General features: G+C 38.2%; 1 protein-coding gene across 1 annotated transcript; it reads right to left on the bottom strand.

Moving 5' to 3' along the window:
* Nucleotides 1-9966: 9966 nt before the first annotated feature.
* Nucleotides 9967-11595, bottom strand: LOC136071598 (uncharacterized). Its single transcript, XM_065783113.1, has 3 exons — nucleotides 11251-11595; nucleotides 10659-11209; nucleotides 9967-10078 (listed from the first exon to the last, which is right to left on the bottom strand). Exons 1-3 carry the CDS (start codon nucleotides 11593-11595, stop codon nucleotides 9967-9969), a joined length of 1008 nt encoding a protein of 335 aa, XP_065639185.1.
* Nucleotides 11596-20429: the final 8834 nt, after the last annotated feature.

Below are 20429 nucleotides of genomic sequence, written 5' to 3'. Positions count from 1 at the left end.
ACCTACACACCCAAAAGTCTTGCCTAGCCAATCGAATGAGAGAATCTTCTATATCTAGGGAAGACTAGAAGTGCTTTCAAGGACTCTAATGCAAGAAATGTGAAAGAAGCTAGGAGACAGAGTTTCATCTTGTTAAAAGAAGGGTTAGCAAAACCAAGACAAGGGTAAAAATGTAATTTTTGAAACTCACTTATCAATATATATAGGGGACAAGGCACCAAGAAAAAGGGGTAGCAAAAGAGAGTGACCTAGCATCTCAAATTAAGATACAAGCAAAAGAAGCAACTTAGCTCACTCAAATAACAATCCTAGCTGAGAACCACCATGGGAAATACTAATCCTTTAGTATAAGGAAAGGAGAAATACCCATTGTCAGCTTAGAAATCTGGGAAATCTAAACTCACAAGGTTTATGGAGCTTAAAGCCTAATATATAAGACCATAAGAGTTGGGGTTTAGGTTTTATGGCTCAACTTTATAGAAAAGCTATAATGGTTATGCGATTAAAAATAATTGATATTTTTAGAGTACTATTGCTTTATAATCTAAAGTTACTTTATGTTACTGCATATCTTCGTTGGTCCAGCAGAACGACCTCACTCAGTCATGGTGGGACCAAACCTAACTCTCTATATTCTTAGAATCTCTATCTCAGCCATAATAAGTCCCAAGTCCTAGTAGATTAATAGTTGGATCTAGGCTCGGTTGAACCCCAATGGTTATGCAACTAAATAACAACTAAAAAATTACTCATAATTATTGCTTCATATCTTGATAATTTCTTGATTTCGTTGTTTGTTCACAGGCTAGTTTTGTAGAATGGTCTACTTCTTGTAGTGGAACCAAACCCAACTCCACCCATAACTCTATTATGGCATTGAAAAGCCCAAGTCTTACAAATAGAATTTGGGCTTGACAAATAGAAAAAAATTCCCCTCAACAAAACCTAACCCAAACAACATCATTATCTAAATACTAACCCAAAGCAAGATCCCAACCAAACAATAACAATCATGTCTCAAGTCTTCTTCCTATTTTCTCTAGTCTTCTTCTTCGTTTGCTCTAGTCTTCATCTTTGTCATCATGTTTCTCTATCTCTTGCTATTTGTGGTTGTGGATTCAAATTTTTCACACCTCTTTGTCTTCTTCTTCAACTTTTCTCCCCCTCCCCCCTCCCTTCTCCTCTCCCTCTCTCTCTAAAGTCTAATCTCTTGTTTTCAATTTTCAAAGTTCTTATTTTGTGTGCTCACTGTATCCATGTGAACACCGAGTGTCTGAAATTTAATCATATCCTACCGACTATTCACAGTTAAAATTTTCAATTTCCCACCCACCAAGCCACATTGCCACTTTTATCGTAAGGCACAATTTTTTTAAAAGTATTTGATGATTTTTTTTCCCTTTTCTTAAAACGAATTAGAGTTCTACTACTATTATTATTATTATTAGAGCCCCGCCATGCCTCTTCAGGGCCCTAAACTAGGGCCCAATCTAAAGGCCCTGAAGGCTTGAACCAAGGCCCAATAAAAAAATTGTTCAATTTCCTGAAGCCTAAATGCCCTAAAGCCTAAAGGGCAAGAGAAAATAAGATCAAAAAGTTCTAATTTGTAAAAAATTGGGGAATAAAATCAAATGGTTCATCCAAAATTCCTATCAAAATACAAAATTTCTTAGAACAAATTCATTCCAACACATCTTCCACCCCAAATTCAAAATCAAAACGCAAACTTCTCCAATAGATGATACATTCAAACCCACGAATCTACAAAACTTCATACCCACCTTCATTCTCAAAACCCCAATTTTCAAACCCAAATCATCAAATCAACCAACTTAAACCAAACCAAAGGGGAATGATATTTTGGCCATAGACTTAAACAAAGACAAGGTGGAGAACCAACCCAAAAAAAGGGTGGAGAGCGAACTTGTGAGATAGAAGGGTAGTTGACATCTACGGTGAAGTGGAGACGTAGGGAGGAGAGAGGGCTTGAGGGAGTGGCGGGTGGCGGGCTGAAAGAGTGAGAGTGGGCCATGAGGGTGGGTTGGTGTCTTGGTGAGAGTGAGAGCTAAGGGGGGTAGCAGTTGGGAGAGATTGAGAAGTGAGATTGATTAGAGTTTGGAAATAGTTAGTGCTATATATATATATATATATAATTAGGGTAGTTTAGTAATTTTAATGTATACAGGTTTGGTTTGGGTTCAGGTTACTTGGCCTGAACCTGCTACAAGTTGGTTTATAAAAACCTAACCCACCCCTAATGTTTCACGAGTCAGGTAAAACCTACCCCATTAGGGTCGGGTAAAAATTGCCATTCCTAAGTAGTAGTAGTAGGTTATTGTATTGAGTTAAGGATTAATATATTAAATTGTGACCCATAACAAATGATAGAATTTGACCTATATATAAACTAGTAGTAACCTTAAAATGGTACACCAATATTAATTAGTACCGAAGTATTTCATTTTCCTATCCAAACTGAAACCACCCCCAATATGATATTGACTCCACTAGCCCAAATAACAATTATCAACCACATTAACAATTGGGATTTAGAACCAAAAAAAGAAAAAAGAAAAGAAAGGAAAGCAGTCATAACTCATGAGCCTTGCCCAACCAACCACGACTAGACCAATGACGGTGACGCTGCCTAGTCACCGCCTAGTCTACCCTAATTTCAAGTTTTTATTCTATATTTCTCTTTCTCTCTTCAAAATCTAATTGATATGATCTCTCTCTCTCTCTCTCTCTCTCCATGTATTTACAATTTATGTGATACAGTAATAAGGTTGTGATTGTGTTCATTGTGGGTTTATGGTTGTTGTTTTTTGGCATTTTTGCTAGATGTCAGTTGACGTTTATGAGATGAGAATGGGATAATTAGATATGTGAGTTGTGAGATTAAAGTTCTGTTTATACCTAAGGGTTGTTGTGGGGTCATGGTTCGAGACCCAGGGTATATTTTAGTATTTATACACATTTCTAAACCAAGCTCAAAACAACAACAACAAAAAAAAAAAAAAAAAAATTGATACAGTAATAAGGTTGTGATTGTGTTCATTGTGGGTTTATGGTTGTTGTTTTTTGGCATTTTTGCTAGATGTCAGTTGACGTTTATGAGATGAGAATGGGATAATTAGATATGTGAGTTGTGAGATTAAAGTTCTGTTTATACCTAAGGGTTGTTGTGGGGTCATGGTTCGAGACCCAGGGTATATTTTAGTATTTATACACATTTCTAAACCAAGCTCAAAACAACAACAAAAACAAAAAAAAAAACTCCTTATGTTACATGCTAGGAAGCATAAAAATTTCATTTGGCGTGCCGTACCCATGTCGAACATGGGACACTTCTCACTTCTGCATGCATGTCCCAATTATGTTGTTTATGTAATAAAAAAAAATTGCAGGACACGGTTGGGACACTTATCTTTTATTTTATTTTTTTAGTTTCAATCTTGAACACTTATTTAGTTACCTTTATTAGTCAAGAATTTATTATATTATCCATTATTGCTCTTAAATTAACATATGTTTAATATTATATGAAAAAATAAATACTTAACAATATTTAAAAATATATTTTATAATTAATTAATATCTTGGCCATGTCGTGTCCTAATTTTTCAAAAATTGTCGTGTCATACTTGTAACCATGTCTATGCTTCCAAGGTTACATGAGACAATATGTGCCACTTATCACATAAGTAAAGTACTTAGAAGTTACATGTCATTCAAGTAGAATATTTGAAGATAAAGAGAGGCAGTTTCTAAGAAGTTAAAAAAACTACTCTTTTGCTTTAAGTGGTAGTTATTTGATGGAAATAATTATTTTTTGGGCAAATTACAACTTACCTACCTGTGGTTTGATTTTTGACATTTTACCCACCTATGGTCCTTTCCGTTAGTGGTCTGTAACCCACCAACCAACTTGCCGTCAGACTAACACATTTTATGCCAAAAACACAACAGAAAACAAATCAAACACCCTTTCTCCACAAAACCCTCTCACGCAAGCTCTCCAAGACTGTGGACACAATGAGGGAGTCGCCACCTAGTTTTTGCAATGGTTTAGTGCTTGCTCACTCCCAAGTGCAGGAGATCGTAGTAATATAATTCTCAAAATATTGAGGTCGAACCACAAGGAGCAGGGTAAATTCAAAAACAATATAATTAAACAACAATTTGGGTGAAGAAGAAAAGTACTTTTGCTAGGTGATTGTTAAGAAGAATAATAATAAAAACTGATTTAAATCAATAATGTAAATACTGGGGCATCAGGGTGTTTCCCTATATCGATATGAAATTCTTTGTGATCTAAGAAATTATATATTTCATAATTGATTGTTCTTATACAATTAAATACTTATGACTCAATTGAATAGAGACAATTCAAGAACGCATAATAACCTAGATTAATAATGCGGTTAAAAAAGTTTTTAGAAAAACTCTTTCACTTTAAAACCTTATTTCTATTTGAAACTGTTAGAAATTCATCTAAATAATAAGAAAAACATGATTGAACTTATTGAAAGCATGGAAGAACTAATACATCAAAAGAAATCTAATTAAACAATCAAATATATTGTTCATAAAATCCTAGAAAGAATCACATTGAATATTCATACCGTATAGAAGAAACATAACCCCTAGCCCTAGCAAAGAGTTTAGGCCGCCATTAGAGAAAGGAAAATACAAGTTTTTCTCTACCCAATTTGTTCTACATAGCCTCCCTTCAAAAAACTCATGTCCAAGTGTCCAAAGAAAAAAATAGCTTTTACTATTTTAATTTTCATCCAAGTTTACAGCAGTAATTTGTGAGTTAATTTCGGCCTTCAAAATTTGAGAATTTCGAAAAACTCAAAACTGAAAAGTTGTAGATTTTTTTGTCACGGTTCCAAGTCATTTGGCATTGTGTCAATTTGATTTTTGAGGAGAGAGATGCGCCTAAAATATTGATCAGTGCTCAAATCTGATTTTTCCTTCAGATTCTACCTCTTTGATTTCTTTCCTTATTTAAAGTTTCCAAACATGGTAGATGACCCAAGCACTCCAACTCGCCTCCTTAGACATTTAAGTATGGTCCTTTAGCTCCTCTTTAATTCTAGTTTGTCCTCCATTCTCTCACAGACTCTTGTAAACTCATCTTTTTTACATGATTTCTTAAAAGTAGAAAATTACATGCAATGAATGACATCTTATTCAAGAAATTATGTAAAGATAAATAATAGAGACTAATGCAAATCATGGCTTAATTATACAAATTAAGCATAGTAATAAGGAGAATAGGGGTGTGCCCGCCAAAATTGACCCGACCCAACTCGCCGGGTTGGGTTGATTTTTAGGGCTTGGTGGGTTAGACTGGGTTACAAAATTTTTTTTGATAATGGGTTGGATTGAGTTTAGGTCATAAAGTTCTAAACCCACCAAACCTAACCCGACCCGACCCACCAATATATTTAATATATATTATATAATTAATAAAATTTTTTAAATAACCAACTCTTCCTCGTACCCTATATTAAAGCCAATATTAATGTACATTAGTTCATATATTAATGTATATTTTGTTTATCAACTCAGGTAGTAGGTGTGATATATTTTTTTTCTGCTCAATTTAATAATAATAGTAAATAAATAAATAAAAATTTCAACCCGTGGGTTTGGGATGCAACTTGACCCATGTGGGTTGGGTTGGGTTGAATTTTTTTCAACCCACCATGGTGGGTTGGGTCAAAAAATCCCGTTAACTCGGCTCAACGCGACCCATGCACACCTCTAAAGGGGATAATGCCCACATAAATATATAACAAGTATATGTTTTAAGGCGTTATCATTTAGGAACCATATATATAGTGTCCTCTCAAGAAATGACCTTTTTTATTTTACTACCAAAGATATGGGTTCGGAGTCAAGGTACGGTCTTAGAAGGGTGTTCGGCACCCAAAACTGCCCAACCCTAAGGTTGGCTTCCTCTTATTGTGTCTTATGCCTCAACCCTATTAAAGGCACACTCATTATTGTTAGTCTAACTCACACACACACACACACTAGCATTCATCTAACAATCAACATGACATCAATCATCCTCAAAAAGACCTAATCATACATCTATCATGGCAATCAACCAAAGCCTAGCATTCATCTAGCATACATGTCATATCATCATGGCATCTCACCAAATCACAAACCTTAATGTGCTCCTATCTCACATCATAAACCCTAACATACATCTAGCATACATGTCAAACCAACCTAGCATTCATCTAGCATGGTATAACATAAACCCTAGCATGTTACTATCATCATGTCATCATATCTCATCCAAGGCAGAAGCATATGGACATTAAATCAAGGCAAACAAATCGTATTATCACCCAAATAATTAAGAGTGCAATCATATCATCAAACCTAAGCAAGATCATATCACAAATAAATGCATGTACATTGTGAATGCATGACTTCTCTCACTTACCTTGCAACAACTTAACACCTATGGCATTATGCATGAACATGTGAATGCATGTTCATGACATTAAAGCAAAGAAATACAAGATAAACCCTAATTCTAGCATATGAAAGGGAAACAAATAATTCAACGTGTGAAATAGAAGCTTAACAACATGAATATATAAAAAAGGACCTAAGACAAAAGCATTACATGTGAAATCAAAAACAAAATCATCAAAATTAAGGTTAGGGCTTCTGGGCAGAATCATGCACATGCATGAACATCCTTGCTTGTGCATAATCAAGCCTGCATGTGCAGGCAGGATTATGCGCAAGTGGGTTTCAGCCCAGAAACCCTAGAAACACAGCAAACAAAGCAACACTTCAAAACACTAAATCTAACATCCTAACATGCTTTAAAATATACAACTACGCAAACCTAGACTATACAAAATATTAAAACATAAAACAAGCAAAGAAACAGACAAAAATAGAATTAATAACTATACCTCGAAGAAAAAACTCTTCAAGATTGATTTTTGACCATTCCCCTCAGTCAAATCTATTCACAATCAATAAAAAGAGTGATTAGTAATCTTAAACTCGAAGATCAAGGCCAGAAAATGCCCTAATCAAAAGAAAATTAACTTAAGGATATTTTGTGAAAAACTCCCTCTTTGATTCACTATTTCTAGTGAATCTTATTGTTTTCCTGTGAGATTTCTGTGTGTTTTGAAAATATACTATGTAAGGCTACTTATATTGTGAAAATAGGGGTTTGGAACAACTCCCAGACGATGTGGGATTCATTCCAAACCTTAGCATTAATGCAAAAAACTTGTCTTATTTATGTTTCTAGAACCCATCATGTAAGCATAGGATTGGGCCTACGTGTGCATGCCGAGGGTTTCCTTGGTTTTCTTTTCCAAAAATAGATTTATCTGCTCATTAAAAGTTTTATTTTTCATTTTAAAATTTCTCAAGTCAATTTAATATCTGATTGGGTCCTGAACTAACCTTGGGTCTTAGAATTTTAGTATCATTGAGGAACGGGAGCCCGAGTTGTAAGGGGTGTGTAGTATCTACAGATGCCCCTCTTTTGATTCGTAAGCTTCATAAACAGAATCAAAAGAATAAAAGACAAAATATTTTGTTTAGACGTACAACTTGGGCCCAACCCACGCACACAACACACATCATGCATACATGGGGTAAGGTGCAACTCCGAAGAGTTGCGCGGGATTCGTATGTCTGAATTCCCTTCTTTGTTGCTCAGGAAATGAGCAATGGTAGGTTCACTATCCCAGAACCTGTTTATTAATTGCAAGCAAAAGGCGAGTGACTCACTATCCTAGAGTCACTAAAAAAGAAAAACAAACAAGGGTGCTCTTACGAGCTTAAAAGGATATATATCTGTGGTGTCCATCTGGGGTTCTTACCTCAAACTTCTCTAGGTGGCATGCGCCTCTGGGTAATCTTCTCCATCTTCACTCTTCCTGTTCTGGTGAGGCTCTTACCTTGGGGTGACCTTGGTCTCTATCGCTGTCTCTACCTCTTCCATTGTGCGTGCATATTAAATTCCCTTAGGATATGTGCACAAGTTCTATGTTGTTCCTTTCTGATTTGCATGGGATTTCTTGCCTACATGTTCAATTCTTGTAGGATATGTGCACAAGTTCTATATTGTTCCTTTCTGATTTGTATGGGTTTCGTGCTTGCATGTTCAATTCCCTCGGTATATGTGCACGAATTCTATATTCTGATTTGCTCAACTATTTCTTGGATGAAAGATCTACTGGGGATGCTGGAGAACACACTAGGGAGTATAATTCCATTGAGAATTGTTTTGGTGATGATTTTGACCTACCACAAGGTCTTCATGGTGTACGGCCTACTGGGGACTCCTTGATGGTGTGTTGCTCATTAGGGAACTTTCCTTCACTAGGGAATAATTATCTTCTTCTTTCTTATAACTCACTAGGGATTGATGTTGACTTCACCATCGAGGGGGCTGCTTCCGTGTCTTAAACCCATGAGGGAGTCCGTCTACGATACTGGATTTACTTGGGATTTGGTTGATGATCTTGACTCATTAAGGAGTGTTCATGATGATTTCTAATCCACTAAGGGATTTTTTTGATGCTTTTAATCCACTGGGGATACTTTTGAGGGTATCGATCCACTAGGGATATTTTTTGATGCTTTCAATCCATTGGGGATTATTTTTAAGGTCTCTGTGTTCTTTGCTTACTGAGGGCATTTCTATCATTTTTGGATGTATTTTTTAATTTTCCTTTGCACTTCTAGCCTCCTGGGAACTTCATGGAGAGATTATTTTATTTTATTTATTTTTTGCTAAAATACACGTAGTTTAGCAGGGAGGCCTAAACTATATACAGTTTAGCCATCAGGTATGTTCCCGCCTCTTCATCATTTTTTTTTCTCCAACAGTAACCAACCATTTCTTTTTCTTTTTCATTCTCTTCATCTTCCCTCATCTCTTCATATTCTCTAACTCCTTCTACAAAAGCCTTTTGCCTCTCTCTCATTTCCTCATAATCTGACCCTCATCTTCTTCTTCAATCTCAACTTCTCTCTGAAAACTTGACACTTTAGGAAGGGTAGGAACATGTTTAGGATGAGTTTTGGTTGAGAAAAGTTTGAGAATGTCAAAGAACACCTTCTGTGTTCATTCCTGCATGCCTAGCCAGTATTCATGTGTACGCAAGCTTGTTCTTGCACGTGTGTATTTGTTCTTCAGTTTATGCATGTGCAAGTTCCATCCTATGTACGCATGCAGAATTCTGCATACGCAGGATCCTTCATACGCATGCATGGCACCGAGCAGAAACCCTAGTTTGGGCATTTTTCATCTGTTTGCAATTCTAACATAATCCTTCACCATTTTTGCAATTAATTGTACATCCCATGTCATATCTCATCCTATTATGAATCCAATATCACTTTCCTACCATTTTTTTCACCTAATCATGAATTTAATCGTACTCTCTTTTTGCAAGTTTCAGCCCTATATTTCGGTAGGGGAAGTACTAGCTAGGTATTGGTGTGGTACAACATCCTCATCGAGGAGACTCGCGGCCATATCTGTGCTGTAGGTTTTAAGCTTGTCATCCATCTAATGCCTGAAGGGTCTGCCAGTGCTGTCTTAGCGCAGACCTTAGCCGAGAGGTGGTGGGACACTACCCACACCTTCCATATTGCTGACTAGGAAATGACTATCACTCCCTACGACTTCCACCGTATGATTAGCCTATGGTTTGATGGGTCCCGATTAGTCTAGAGGATGAGTCGGGCACTCGGTTGGGTATGGAGCTGTTCGGGAGGAGGTATGCTATTGAGACAATCCGCTATAACAATATGGAGGCAGACTTCATGCATCGTCCATAGAGGACGGTTGAGGAGTGTATCCAAATGGCTAGGGTCTTTTTGCTATACTACATTCATATCCATATCCTGCAAACTGTTACCTTGTAAACTGCCATACCTGTGTCTTGCAAACTATATCATACCATATAGCAAACTATCATCTTGCAAATTGTCATATCTGAATCTTGCAAACTGATATCTTGCAAATTGTACCATAACGTCTTGTAAACTGTCATCTTGCAAACTGCCATATTTGAATCTTGCAAACTGTTATATCATTTCAGCATTGGGCCGTAGAGTATGGTCTCATTGCTTGTAGGACTTCGGTGGACTTGAAGAGTGTCACCTCGCTTCAGGCCCACCTCGAAGGCTCTCTCCTAATGATGTAAGTTAGGAATGTATTGCTTTCCACTATTTGCATGCTTCTTAGGATTCTCTTCCTAACCCCATGTATTGTCACAGATTATGTAGAGTCTTTCGGCCGGTGCTGACCTTGTATTAGACTCAAACTTGGAGGCAACTGCTATCGTTGCTTCTAGGCTTTCCCAGCCCTTTGAGGGCGATGGACTTAGGGTGATCTATTTGGTGGAGAGGGTGTGTTGCCAGCTGGCAGGTGAGGACATGCCCTAGGTTCCCATGGATCCTCCGGTGTTCGTGCTCGCCCCTCACTTTATGACAAATGCAAAGTATGACCTGTAAGGGCCGAGCATCCCCTTTACTGATCGTGTCACACCCCAAACCATAAAGGGTCCAAAGCATGAAAAAACATCTCAAAGAACTTGTAGATTTTTCTTTTTTGACAATTTAATCCACAAAAATCATACCAAGTACCAACATCCGAAAATTCCCTCACAATGGAAATGTCTCCTATCTCCAATTCTCCACTTTGTAAATCCACTACACTAGCAAGGAATCCTTGGCATCCCTTTCTAAGTAAGCGGTTTGCTTGTATGCATGATATCACACGAGACATAAAAGGTAAACATGAAGCCTTAAATAGAAATTCTGATTCACCCCGAGGCCTAGACACCACCTCTTTCTCAAAACAATGCACACTAGCATGGTAAGAAGCCAACCAATCCATGCCCAAAATGACATCAGAATCATGCATATCTAACAACACCAAATCAGCTAATAACTCTTTACCCTCAATACAAATAATACAAGATTTAAGCACAACATTAGTCATTAAAGTATCACCAACAGGGGTAGAAACCAATAACTCAAAATCAAGTAGTTTGGGGCTCTTGTCATGATTTTTAGCAAATGCACAAGAAACAAAAGAACGTGTAGAACCAAGATCAAAAAGAACTTTAGCATGTGCAGAGAACAAAGGAAGTATACCTGCCACCACTGTATCCATGGCCTGAGCATCCTAAGTAGTCAAGGCATACAATCTACCTTGCACCTTCTTACCATTGTCATTACCCTTTGCAACTTGAGATGAGGAAGAGGAACCCAAGCCCTTAGAACTTGGGCAATCTCTTGCAAAGTGTCTGAGTTGCTTACAAACAAAACAAATCTTGACCCATCACAATTTTGTCCATCATGAAGTTTACCACAACGAGAGCAAGACTTCTTATCACCAGATTGAGGATAGGCATTCTTGCTATGCCTAGAGGATTGTCCTCTATTACCCGAGTTTTTAAAGAATCCTTTCTTATGCTCTTGACCCTTACCATGTTGAGAATTAAAGGGCCCTTGCTTCTTTTCACTCTCCTTAGAACTGGGGTTGTACTTAAAGTCTTCTTCAAGACTCATTGCCCGCTTCACAGCCTCAGTAAAAAGTATCAACTCCAGAGGCTATAATGAGAGGGCGAATCCTACCATTAAGGCCTTCTCGAAACTTTTTCTCTTTCTTGGACTCATCCGGAATCAAGTAAGGAGCAAAGTGAGAGAGCTCAACAAACTTAGCAACATACTCCTCCACTGTCATAGCCCCCTGAACCAAATCAGAAAATTCCCTTGCCTTACGGCCCCTCACTACATCGGGGAAGTATGTCCTATTGAAAACTTCCTTAAACTTCTCCCAAGTAATGGGAGTGTCCCTTCCCAACTCCATCTCTAATATTTTCTCAGTGCTTGACCACCATCTATCAGCAGAACCCTGAAGAGCATAAGTGGCATACCTCACCTTTTGAGCATCAGTGCATTCAAGGGCTCTAAGAAAATTTCCCATCCTTAGCAGTGAATTCTCTGCTGCCATAGGATCATGTCCCCCATCAAAAGTTGGAGGGTTTTGCTTATGGAACTCCCCAAAAGTGCAACCCTCCTTCCTACGTTCACCACTCTGGACTGCCCTAGCAATCCTAACATAAATCCTGTCTGCCACTGCCACCTCATCAATCTCACCACCATCAGGAGTGACAGGTCTCTCACGCTCTTGGCGTTGCCTATGGCCATGCTCTGGAGCTGTAACCTCATCCACATGCCTTACTTTACATGCTTTCTTTTTAGGAGGCATAGTATACCAAAGTACTTATACCTATACCCAAGAAACAAGCAAGTAAATCACAAGGCAACATAGAAGGATAGATAAGGAAAAAGGAATAGCAGGTGGAAGCTAAAACAAAGGGACAAAATAAAGAATTCATCAAACCCCTAATGCTCTATCTTAGATCAAAATCAATTCCTATTTTCAAAGTCTACATAATCATAACCTAAGCTCTAATACCATAACTATCACACCCTAAACCACAAAGGGTCCAAAGCATGAAAAAACATCTCAAAGAACTTGTAGATTTTTCCTTTTTGACAATTTAATCCACAAAAATCATACCAAGTACCAACATCAAGAATTATCATAATAATTCCATTGAATATACTCTCAAAGTAAGTCAGAGCTCTAAGCAATAATTACAATGACCATTGACCACAAAAGAATAGAGGTTTGAATTTTAATTACATATCATCAGCTTGTCCCATCAGTGGGAATAATGTCACAACCACTTTAATATACAAAAGAATGAGTCAAGCCTATTCTAAGATATGCACCATCTAATATACCCATTACAAAAGTTCAGCCTCTACCAGTAATTAGTCTAACTACTATTAGCCACCAAAAAGCTGTCTCAAAAGACTGTTACTTACTCTGAAAAGGTTATAAAATAATGGGATGAGACAGAGCCCAATAAGTAGCATATTTAATGAGGGTGGGGGAAATGCAAGTTTCATCTACTATAATAATAATAATATGACAAGAATGATTTAATAATGAAATACAAGTTCCTCAAAGTAAATATCTTGAAACCATATGCTATAATATGTGAGCAATAATAATATAATTCCAAAACCATAAATTCTAACATATGGTAATTTATCTCAAATATACCACACTATCACATAGACTGGTCAGGGGATCCACCCGTTCACAACTGGCATGATATTGTCCTCTCTGGTATGCAGACTTGTCGCCCCATGGACAGCAGTCTCACCTATACCCTCAAGGTTTTTCTCTTCCCCCCCATGGGCAACAGAGAGAGCGCGTCAAATAGGACTTCTCTTACATGTGGTCTCTTGGCCCCATGGATAGCAACCTCACCCACACATAATCAAAGAATCATTTTCCCCCCATGGACAGCAGGGAAGAGCGCGTCATCCAAAGTGAAAGGGCACTGACCTAAACTTGATTCTGTTGTCACAAAGACCACAAAAACCAAATCGGGTGATCACCGGAAAATCACACATGGCATGGTGTTAAAACATAAACTCACAGGTTACATTACTTTTAAACACATAGTAAATATCCAGGTAGTTTTAGAAAACCTTAAATAATCTAACTTCTACAAAGTTTGTACGGTTTTCAACTTCATTCTTGTCAAAAAGATTTTCTATCAATTTCTCAAATACTAAGACAAGATAAGCATCTTAAATTTTCCAATACACCATAAAATCCAAGATTTTCTTATCAAGATTAAATAAAAGAAGCTCATTTTTCCATATCAACAATTCACGCATTTCCCCAAACGCAATACCAAATATGATGCTCTTTTCATATGTAATAATATATAATAGGGTCACAACACAATACTTTTAAGAAAACATATATCCATATATAATTTTCCAAAATGTATTTGACCCAAAAACAACATTTATAAAGCATGGTTATTTTCCAAGATCCCATTAAAAAGCTACTTACCTCGCAACTGCAAAATCCTAATTCTCCAAGCTCCAAGGAGATTAGCTAGAACCTAAACAATATCAAGCAAACCTATCACAATAAGTATAGAGCTTGAAATTGCATCTAGCCATAATTTAGAAATTGCCAAATAATCACTTAATTAGGCAAGCCTAGTATTTAACCTCATCAATAATAATATATTCCACTTCCATAGTTTCTCAACAAATTGATTCACAAGGCATAAACTCCAATTTATAGAGTTAACCTATTTAATATCATCTCCAACATTATGACTAGCTTCCATAAAATTTACACTACATCATTAAGAGACCCACGAAAGCAAAATCAAAATATCCTCCAATACAACAAATTTAGAACTTCAACTAACTCCAAATAAACCCAATGGCAATGGAAAAATTAAATTTACCAATCATCACATGTTATAACTTAAAACTCCTAAATTTTTCCACCATAAATGAACCTTAAATAGCCATCAATAGCACAAAACATATACCCACTCATCAAATAATTCCACCAATACAAAACCCATACATAAAAACACATAAATATCACTTCCAATGCTCATAAATCACATGGATATCATTATTAAAGCTTAGATAAAAATAACCTCAAGCAAAAGTGCAAAACCTACCAAAAATAACCTGAAGGTGTTTATGGGTTCCCAAAAATTTTCCAGTGATCTTGCCGGAAAAATGATGGTGGAGATGTTGATTTGGAGGTGCCGGCAAGAGAATTTGAAGGAGTGAAAAGGAGTTCTACCGAAATGAAAAAGAAGAAAAAGAAAGAAAAGAGAAGTGAGGGAGTGAGCCGGCCAAAGAAGAGATAAGAAGGAGTGGATTGTGTGATGGGTAGTGGGGTTAGGTGGGGGGGCACGTGGGAGCTTAAAACAATCTGATCCTCTCCTCTCTTTTTTTTAAAAAAAAAAAAAAACTGACGGAACATTACAGATCGAGTCACGGATGAGCTAGACTATAACAAGTTTAGTGGGGACTCGCCTTATGCCTTCCCTCATTGCTGAGGTATGTGTTCTTGCTTCTCTTATTTCTCTTAATCAGTCATCATCTACATTCTTTTACATTAGTAACATTCAAACGAAACACTTGTGTCAGGCTAGCCCTGCTATTGGTGCTCTCATTGACCCTCCCCATTTGCTTTGGTCGGTTTATGCTTACGACCCTGATGGCTTTGCTCGGGAGCATCCTGTTGGCCGCAATACCAATGTCATGGGTTACCCTTTTCCTAAGGGCACACTGGCGGTAAGTTCTCTTTCATTCTTGTTCTCTTTCCTTTCTTGCATCTCTCAACCCTTGTTCTAACAACTTTCTCTCCAAAATTCAGCCCACCATTCTAGAGCACGAGGAGCTCTTTTGGCTTGCGGGAAAACTCAAGTTGGAGTTGACTAAGTATTCCCGACAATTGTACGGTGGTAAGGATGACAGCAATGATGATGATGGTGGTGATGGTGGTAGAGGTTTAGTGTCAACTCCAAGCTATTAGCCAAGGAAGAGGTGCTTCCGATGACCTTGCAGACCGGCAGACATAGACACAGATACAACATAGCATAACATACTTTCTCTCTTTTTTCTTCTTTTGTTTCTTTTATTATTTTTCTATTTTAGCATACATGCTTGCACTTTAGATTTGGTTTGAGACATTGGGTTGTATTTTAAGAACACCTTTTACATTTATGCTTTTATTTAGGATATGTACTTAGTTACAAACTTGTGGAAACTTTATGCAATTTTGCTATCGGGTCTTTGAAATTTGGAAGTTTTGTGCTTGCATTGTGCCTTGAGTCTTTTAGGCCATAAAAATTATATGAGAACATACTCAAAACAAGAGGACTTGGTTCTACATGCCTTCCTTCACCTTTTCTAGTTCCCAAGAGGCTTTCACTTCTTTTGGTCTCCCTTGCACCTTTCTTATACCATAAAGTCAAAATGAGCGAATCCTTTCTCTCAATCCCTAATTTTTGCCTAGGTCTTTGACCTAGCGGGATTCCTTTAACTTTTGCATGAATTGTCTTTTGGTTTTCAACCTATCAAGGCTCCTTGTATCGTCATTGGACTTATATTTTATTTTTTATTTTTCTCGCTCTTTGTCTTTTCCATTCACTCACGCCTTCTCTCCTTCTCTTTTACCTCTCCCAAATATGGCCATATGAGAGGCTACAATAGTTTCAATCAACTTTAGGACAGAAGAAATGACTTAGAGGGTGTCATGCAATGGGTTTACATAGCTAAGAAAGCTTACAAAAGCCCAATTAAAAGAAGGGATAATTACAGTAAACCCACCTGAGGTTAGGCCCGTTTTCACTTTGCCTACCCGTGGTTCAAAACTTATCACTTTGCCCACCTGAGGTTAGTTCTGTTAGCCTTCCGTAACCCACCTCTCCGTTTGCCGTTAGAAAAACACATTTTTAGGCTAAAACAAATATAATAAGAATAAAAAGCTAGGGATTTTCATTGCTCATGAACTTCAATAAGAACAAAGTGAAGGAATAATACACCAATCAAATCACTCAATGAAATTATTTTTAATCTATAACAATATCAACAATTTCCCAATAGGCCAACTATCACAACAGCACAACTATCACAACAACCACAATCACACCCGTACTTAACCCTTTCTTCAAAGGCAATTGCGCTTCTGGTAACGAGCTCGGGTTCAATGGCACCGTCTGAGCCAATGCAGTCATTGGAGATGTATTGGTGAACGAACAAGCACGCAAAGGACTCGACCCACATAGCCTGATTTCCTTCGTTCATCTCGGGTTCCTTGGTGAACGAACAAGCTCGGGTTCATCTGATTTCCTTCGTTCTTGCATCCGTCTCAGTCTCAGCCTCCGTCTCGGCAGTTTGGAGCAGATCTAGGAAGAGGTCCACGCAGTGGTTTAGAGAGAATGGAGCTCAATCTTGGCCTCCGTCCCGGTCTTGGCCTCCGTCTTGGCCAAAATGGAGCTCAATCTCGACCTCCGTCTCAGCCGGCAGTGGTTTTCTTTTTTTGTTTTTGGGTTGTGGGTTTGACAATGATTTGATTATGGTGGGGTTATGGGTTGTGGCTTGTGGTGGTTGTGGATTGTGGGCATGGTGGTGGTGCTGAGTTATGGGTTCTAACAGTGGTGGTGGTGGAGTGGGTGGCAACGCTTCATGGGTTTCAAATTTTTTTTTTTTTTTGGTTGTGAGTTTTATTTGATTTTGGCTTGCTAATGGTGGTTGACCTCCATGGCCACTGTTAGCACCACTATGAGCCACTACCACGACAGCCAAGCCGCCGTACAAGCCACCATCAAACTTTAGGTCGAAGCACTTAACCACCACCATCGGCAGGATGAACAATGGTGCTGGTTTTCTCTCTTTAGCTTGTTTCTATTTTTTGTTTAATCTATGATTGGGTTCTAAAACTTTTTTTTACTACAGTTTGGGTTTGAAAAATGAGAGGGATTTTGGAATGGATTCAGAGGATTTAATTGGTTTTAGACCTGTGTAACTGAAAATTTTGAACTATATTTACAAATGTTGTGTTCTTGTGTTCATGAGGAAAAGATTTAATGGTTCGTGTTTGATCCGTGTTATGTTCTATTTTTAATAAAAGGGTGTTTTTCTAACGTCTGAGGGTGAGGTGGGCAACAGATGGGTAACGGATTGAAGTTCAGGTGGGCAAAGTGATAAGTTTTGAACCACGGGTAGGCAAAGTGAAAACGGGCCTAACCTCAGGTGGGTTTACTGTAATTATCCCTTCGAAGTATATAGGGTTTGTAAGGATACCTGATCTCGGATGGAAACTCGTAACCCGTGTACAAATCTGGATATCCGTTGATCTTCAGTTTCCTCCAAATCATTGCGATTCGCCAACCTGTCAAACTCCTCCATGTACTCATTAACTGTCCGCGTACCCTGCCTGCAATCCTGGTACTGTCTGAACAACTCCTGCTGGTAATCTGGTGGTAAGAACCGATCTACCATTAATATTTTCATTCTCCTCCATGATCGTATTGGAAACTTTCGTTCACAGGTACGGTTTAATTGAACACGATCCCACCAGGCAGATGCTCCTCCCTTCAATTTGTAGGCCACCAAACACACCTGTTTATCATCTGCTGTACCCATATAATCGAAAAACTTTTCCACTTTGCTGACCCAATCTAGATACTCTTCAATGGAGACATTACCATTAAAGGATGGTAATTCTACTTTCATTCGATAGTCCCTCTGCTCTTGATAATCTCGGCCATTATCCCTTACGGGACCACGATGATTTCCAAGGACTCTCTCTGCATACTCCTCGTCTTCACTGTCTTCTTCGTTGTAGTCCTGCTGCCTATTCCGATTTAGACCACGATAGGGAGGACCACGTGCTCAGTTATCACGTCGCTCTCCGTCATCGCGATTAGGGTTTCGGTTAAGCAAGGTGACAAGTGCTTCTTGAATTTGGTCCAAAGTTTGCTGGGTGGAATCACGAAATTGTTGATTTTTATCATGAAATTGTTGATTTTCATCACGAAAATCAAGGAACTCAGCCCTAGTGAGGATTGGGTTGTTGACGTCGTCACCGCCGTCATTGTTGTGGTGGTTACCGTCTCGCCGGTTAGCCATCAGACCAGGGTAAGTCAAGGCTCTGATACCTACTGATGTCGCGGAAGCCTGAAGAGAAGTACACACGATGCTCTCTTGATGGAACAGAAACTAAACTGTCAGTTTCTGGTAGTAAACCTCGAATCCACGAGGGGTTTCCCTGAATCCACAAGGAGATAAAACTGGAATCCACCAGAAGAAAATTGACAAAAGTCTGTGTTTATTGATAATAGTCTAATTTGCCTCTGACGGCTACAAAACATATAAGTACTAAGAAAAAAAAAACGTTTAAAACCCTAATTCGCGCTAATTAAGCGATTAGGTGACAAAATTATCGAATTTTACCAAAAATGGCAAAATTGAGTTAAATGCAGAATCATAAACTACTGACCTTAAGGGTCGTCCCAAAACAGACGGGACCTTATTCTGACTTTTAAACTAAAAGTTATTAAGGAAAAATACAAATGATGTTATTTTCTATGAATCGAGCCACATGCTTGGCTTTTAACATGGAGTAGGAGGCCGTTTCCACCTACTTGGTGAAGTAGTCAATTGCCACTAGGATGTATTTGTGTCCATTCGAGGCCTTAGGGGCTATGCTTCCAATCACATCTATGCCCTAGATTAAGAAAGGCCATGGAGAGGTCATGTTGTATAGCTCTCTAGGTGGCATGTGATTCAAATTCGGATGTGTTTGTCAATCGTGGAATCTCTTCACAAAGTCTACACAATCGGTCTCCATCGTGTTCCAATAGTACCTTATCCTCAAGATCTTATTGGCTAACATTCTCCCATTCATATGAGGGTCACAAATCCTTTGATGAATTTCTTCCATAACTTTCTCGGCTTCTTCTTTCTTTAGACAACGAAGATGTATACTGTTATAGGATCTCCTATAGAGCTGACCTTTACATAAGATGTATTGCATTGCCATCATCTTAATTGAACGAAGCTCTCTCTTGTCGGCACCATCTAGATATACCCCCAAATCCAAGAATTTCATGATGTCATAATACCAAGGAACCCCTTCCTCCTTTATGACCAAGACTGAAGCTTCGGCCTTCTCTTTGTGTACCATCTCATAACTTTGTTCAATCTCTAAGGGTCGTGTCCATACTTCTTTGGGTATTTCAACCATGGAAGCTAAAGTAGCCAAGGCATTTGCAAACTGATTCTGAGCTCTAGGGATGACTGTATATTCAATCTTGTCAAAGGTTTTGGTTAACTCCTCTAAATATTGCTAATAAGGATATAAGTGCTTTTCCTTCACTTTCCATAACCTCTATGCTTGAGCTATAACCAAAGTCGAATCTCCAAAAACCTCGACCTCTTTCACCCCCAATTCTTGGAGAGCTTCCATTCTGGCGATACAAGCCTCATATTCTGCTATGTTATTGGTTGCCTCGAAGTTCAACTTAACTACCAAGGGTATGTGAGATCCTTCGGGAGTGATCAAGAGTACTCCTATCCCATTTCCATATTGGTTCACGGCTCCATTAAATATATCTTACATGCCCTTAGCTCAATGTCCAAAATATCCTCATTCGAAAAATCTTCTCTACCATACTCTCATTCCACGGAGTTCTTGGCATAAAAATTTGATATGGTAACTCCTTTAATAGTTTTCATTGCCACATACTTCAAGTCAAATTCTGCTAATCGGATCAACCATCTTGACAATCTTCCACTCAAAGTGGGCTTCTCAAACAAGTACTTCAATGGATCCATCCTGGTTACTACTTATATTTGGAAAGGTAGGATAATATGTCTCAACTTTTGTACGGCCCATACGAGAGCAAAGCATGATTTTTCGATGGGTGTGTATCTAGTCTCATAATCATGGAACCTTTTGCTCAAATAGTATACAGCTCTTTCAT

Source organism: Quercus suber, unplaced genomic scaffold (genome assembly GCF_002906115.3).
Source record: "Quercus suber isolate HL8 unplaced genomic scaffold, Cork oak 2.0 scaffold_329, whole genome shotgun sequence".
NCBI classification, from domain to species: domain Eukaryota; kingdom Viridiplantae; phylum Streptophyta; class Magnoliopsida; order Fagales; family Fagaceae; genus Quercus; species Quercus suber.
The sequence above is the reverse complement of the archived record's forward strand: the minus strand, read 5'-3'. Positions and strand labels throughout refer to the sequence as shown.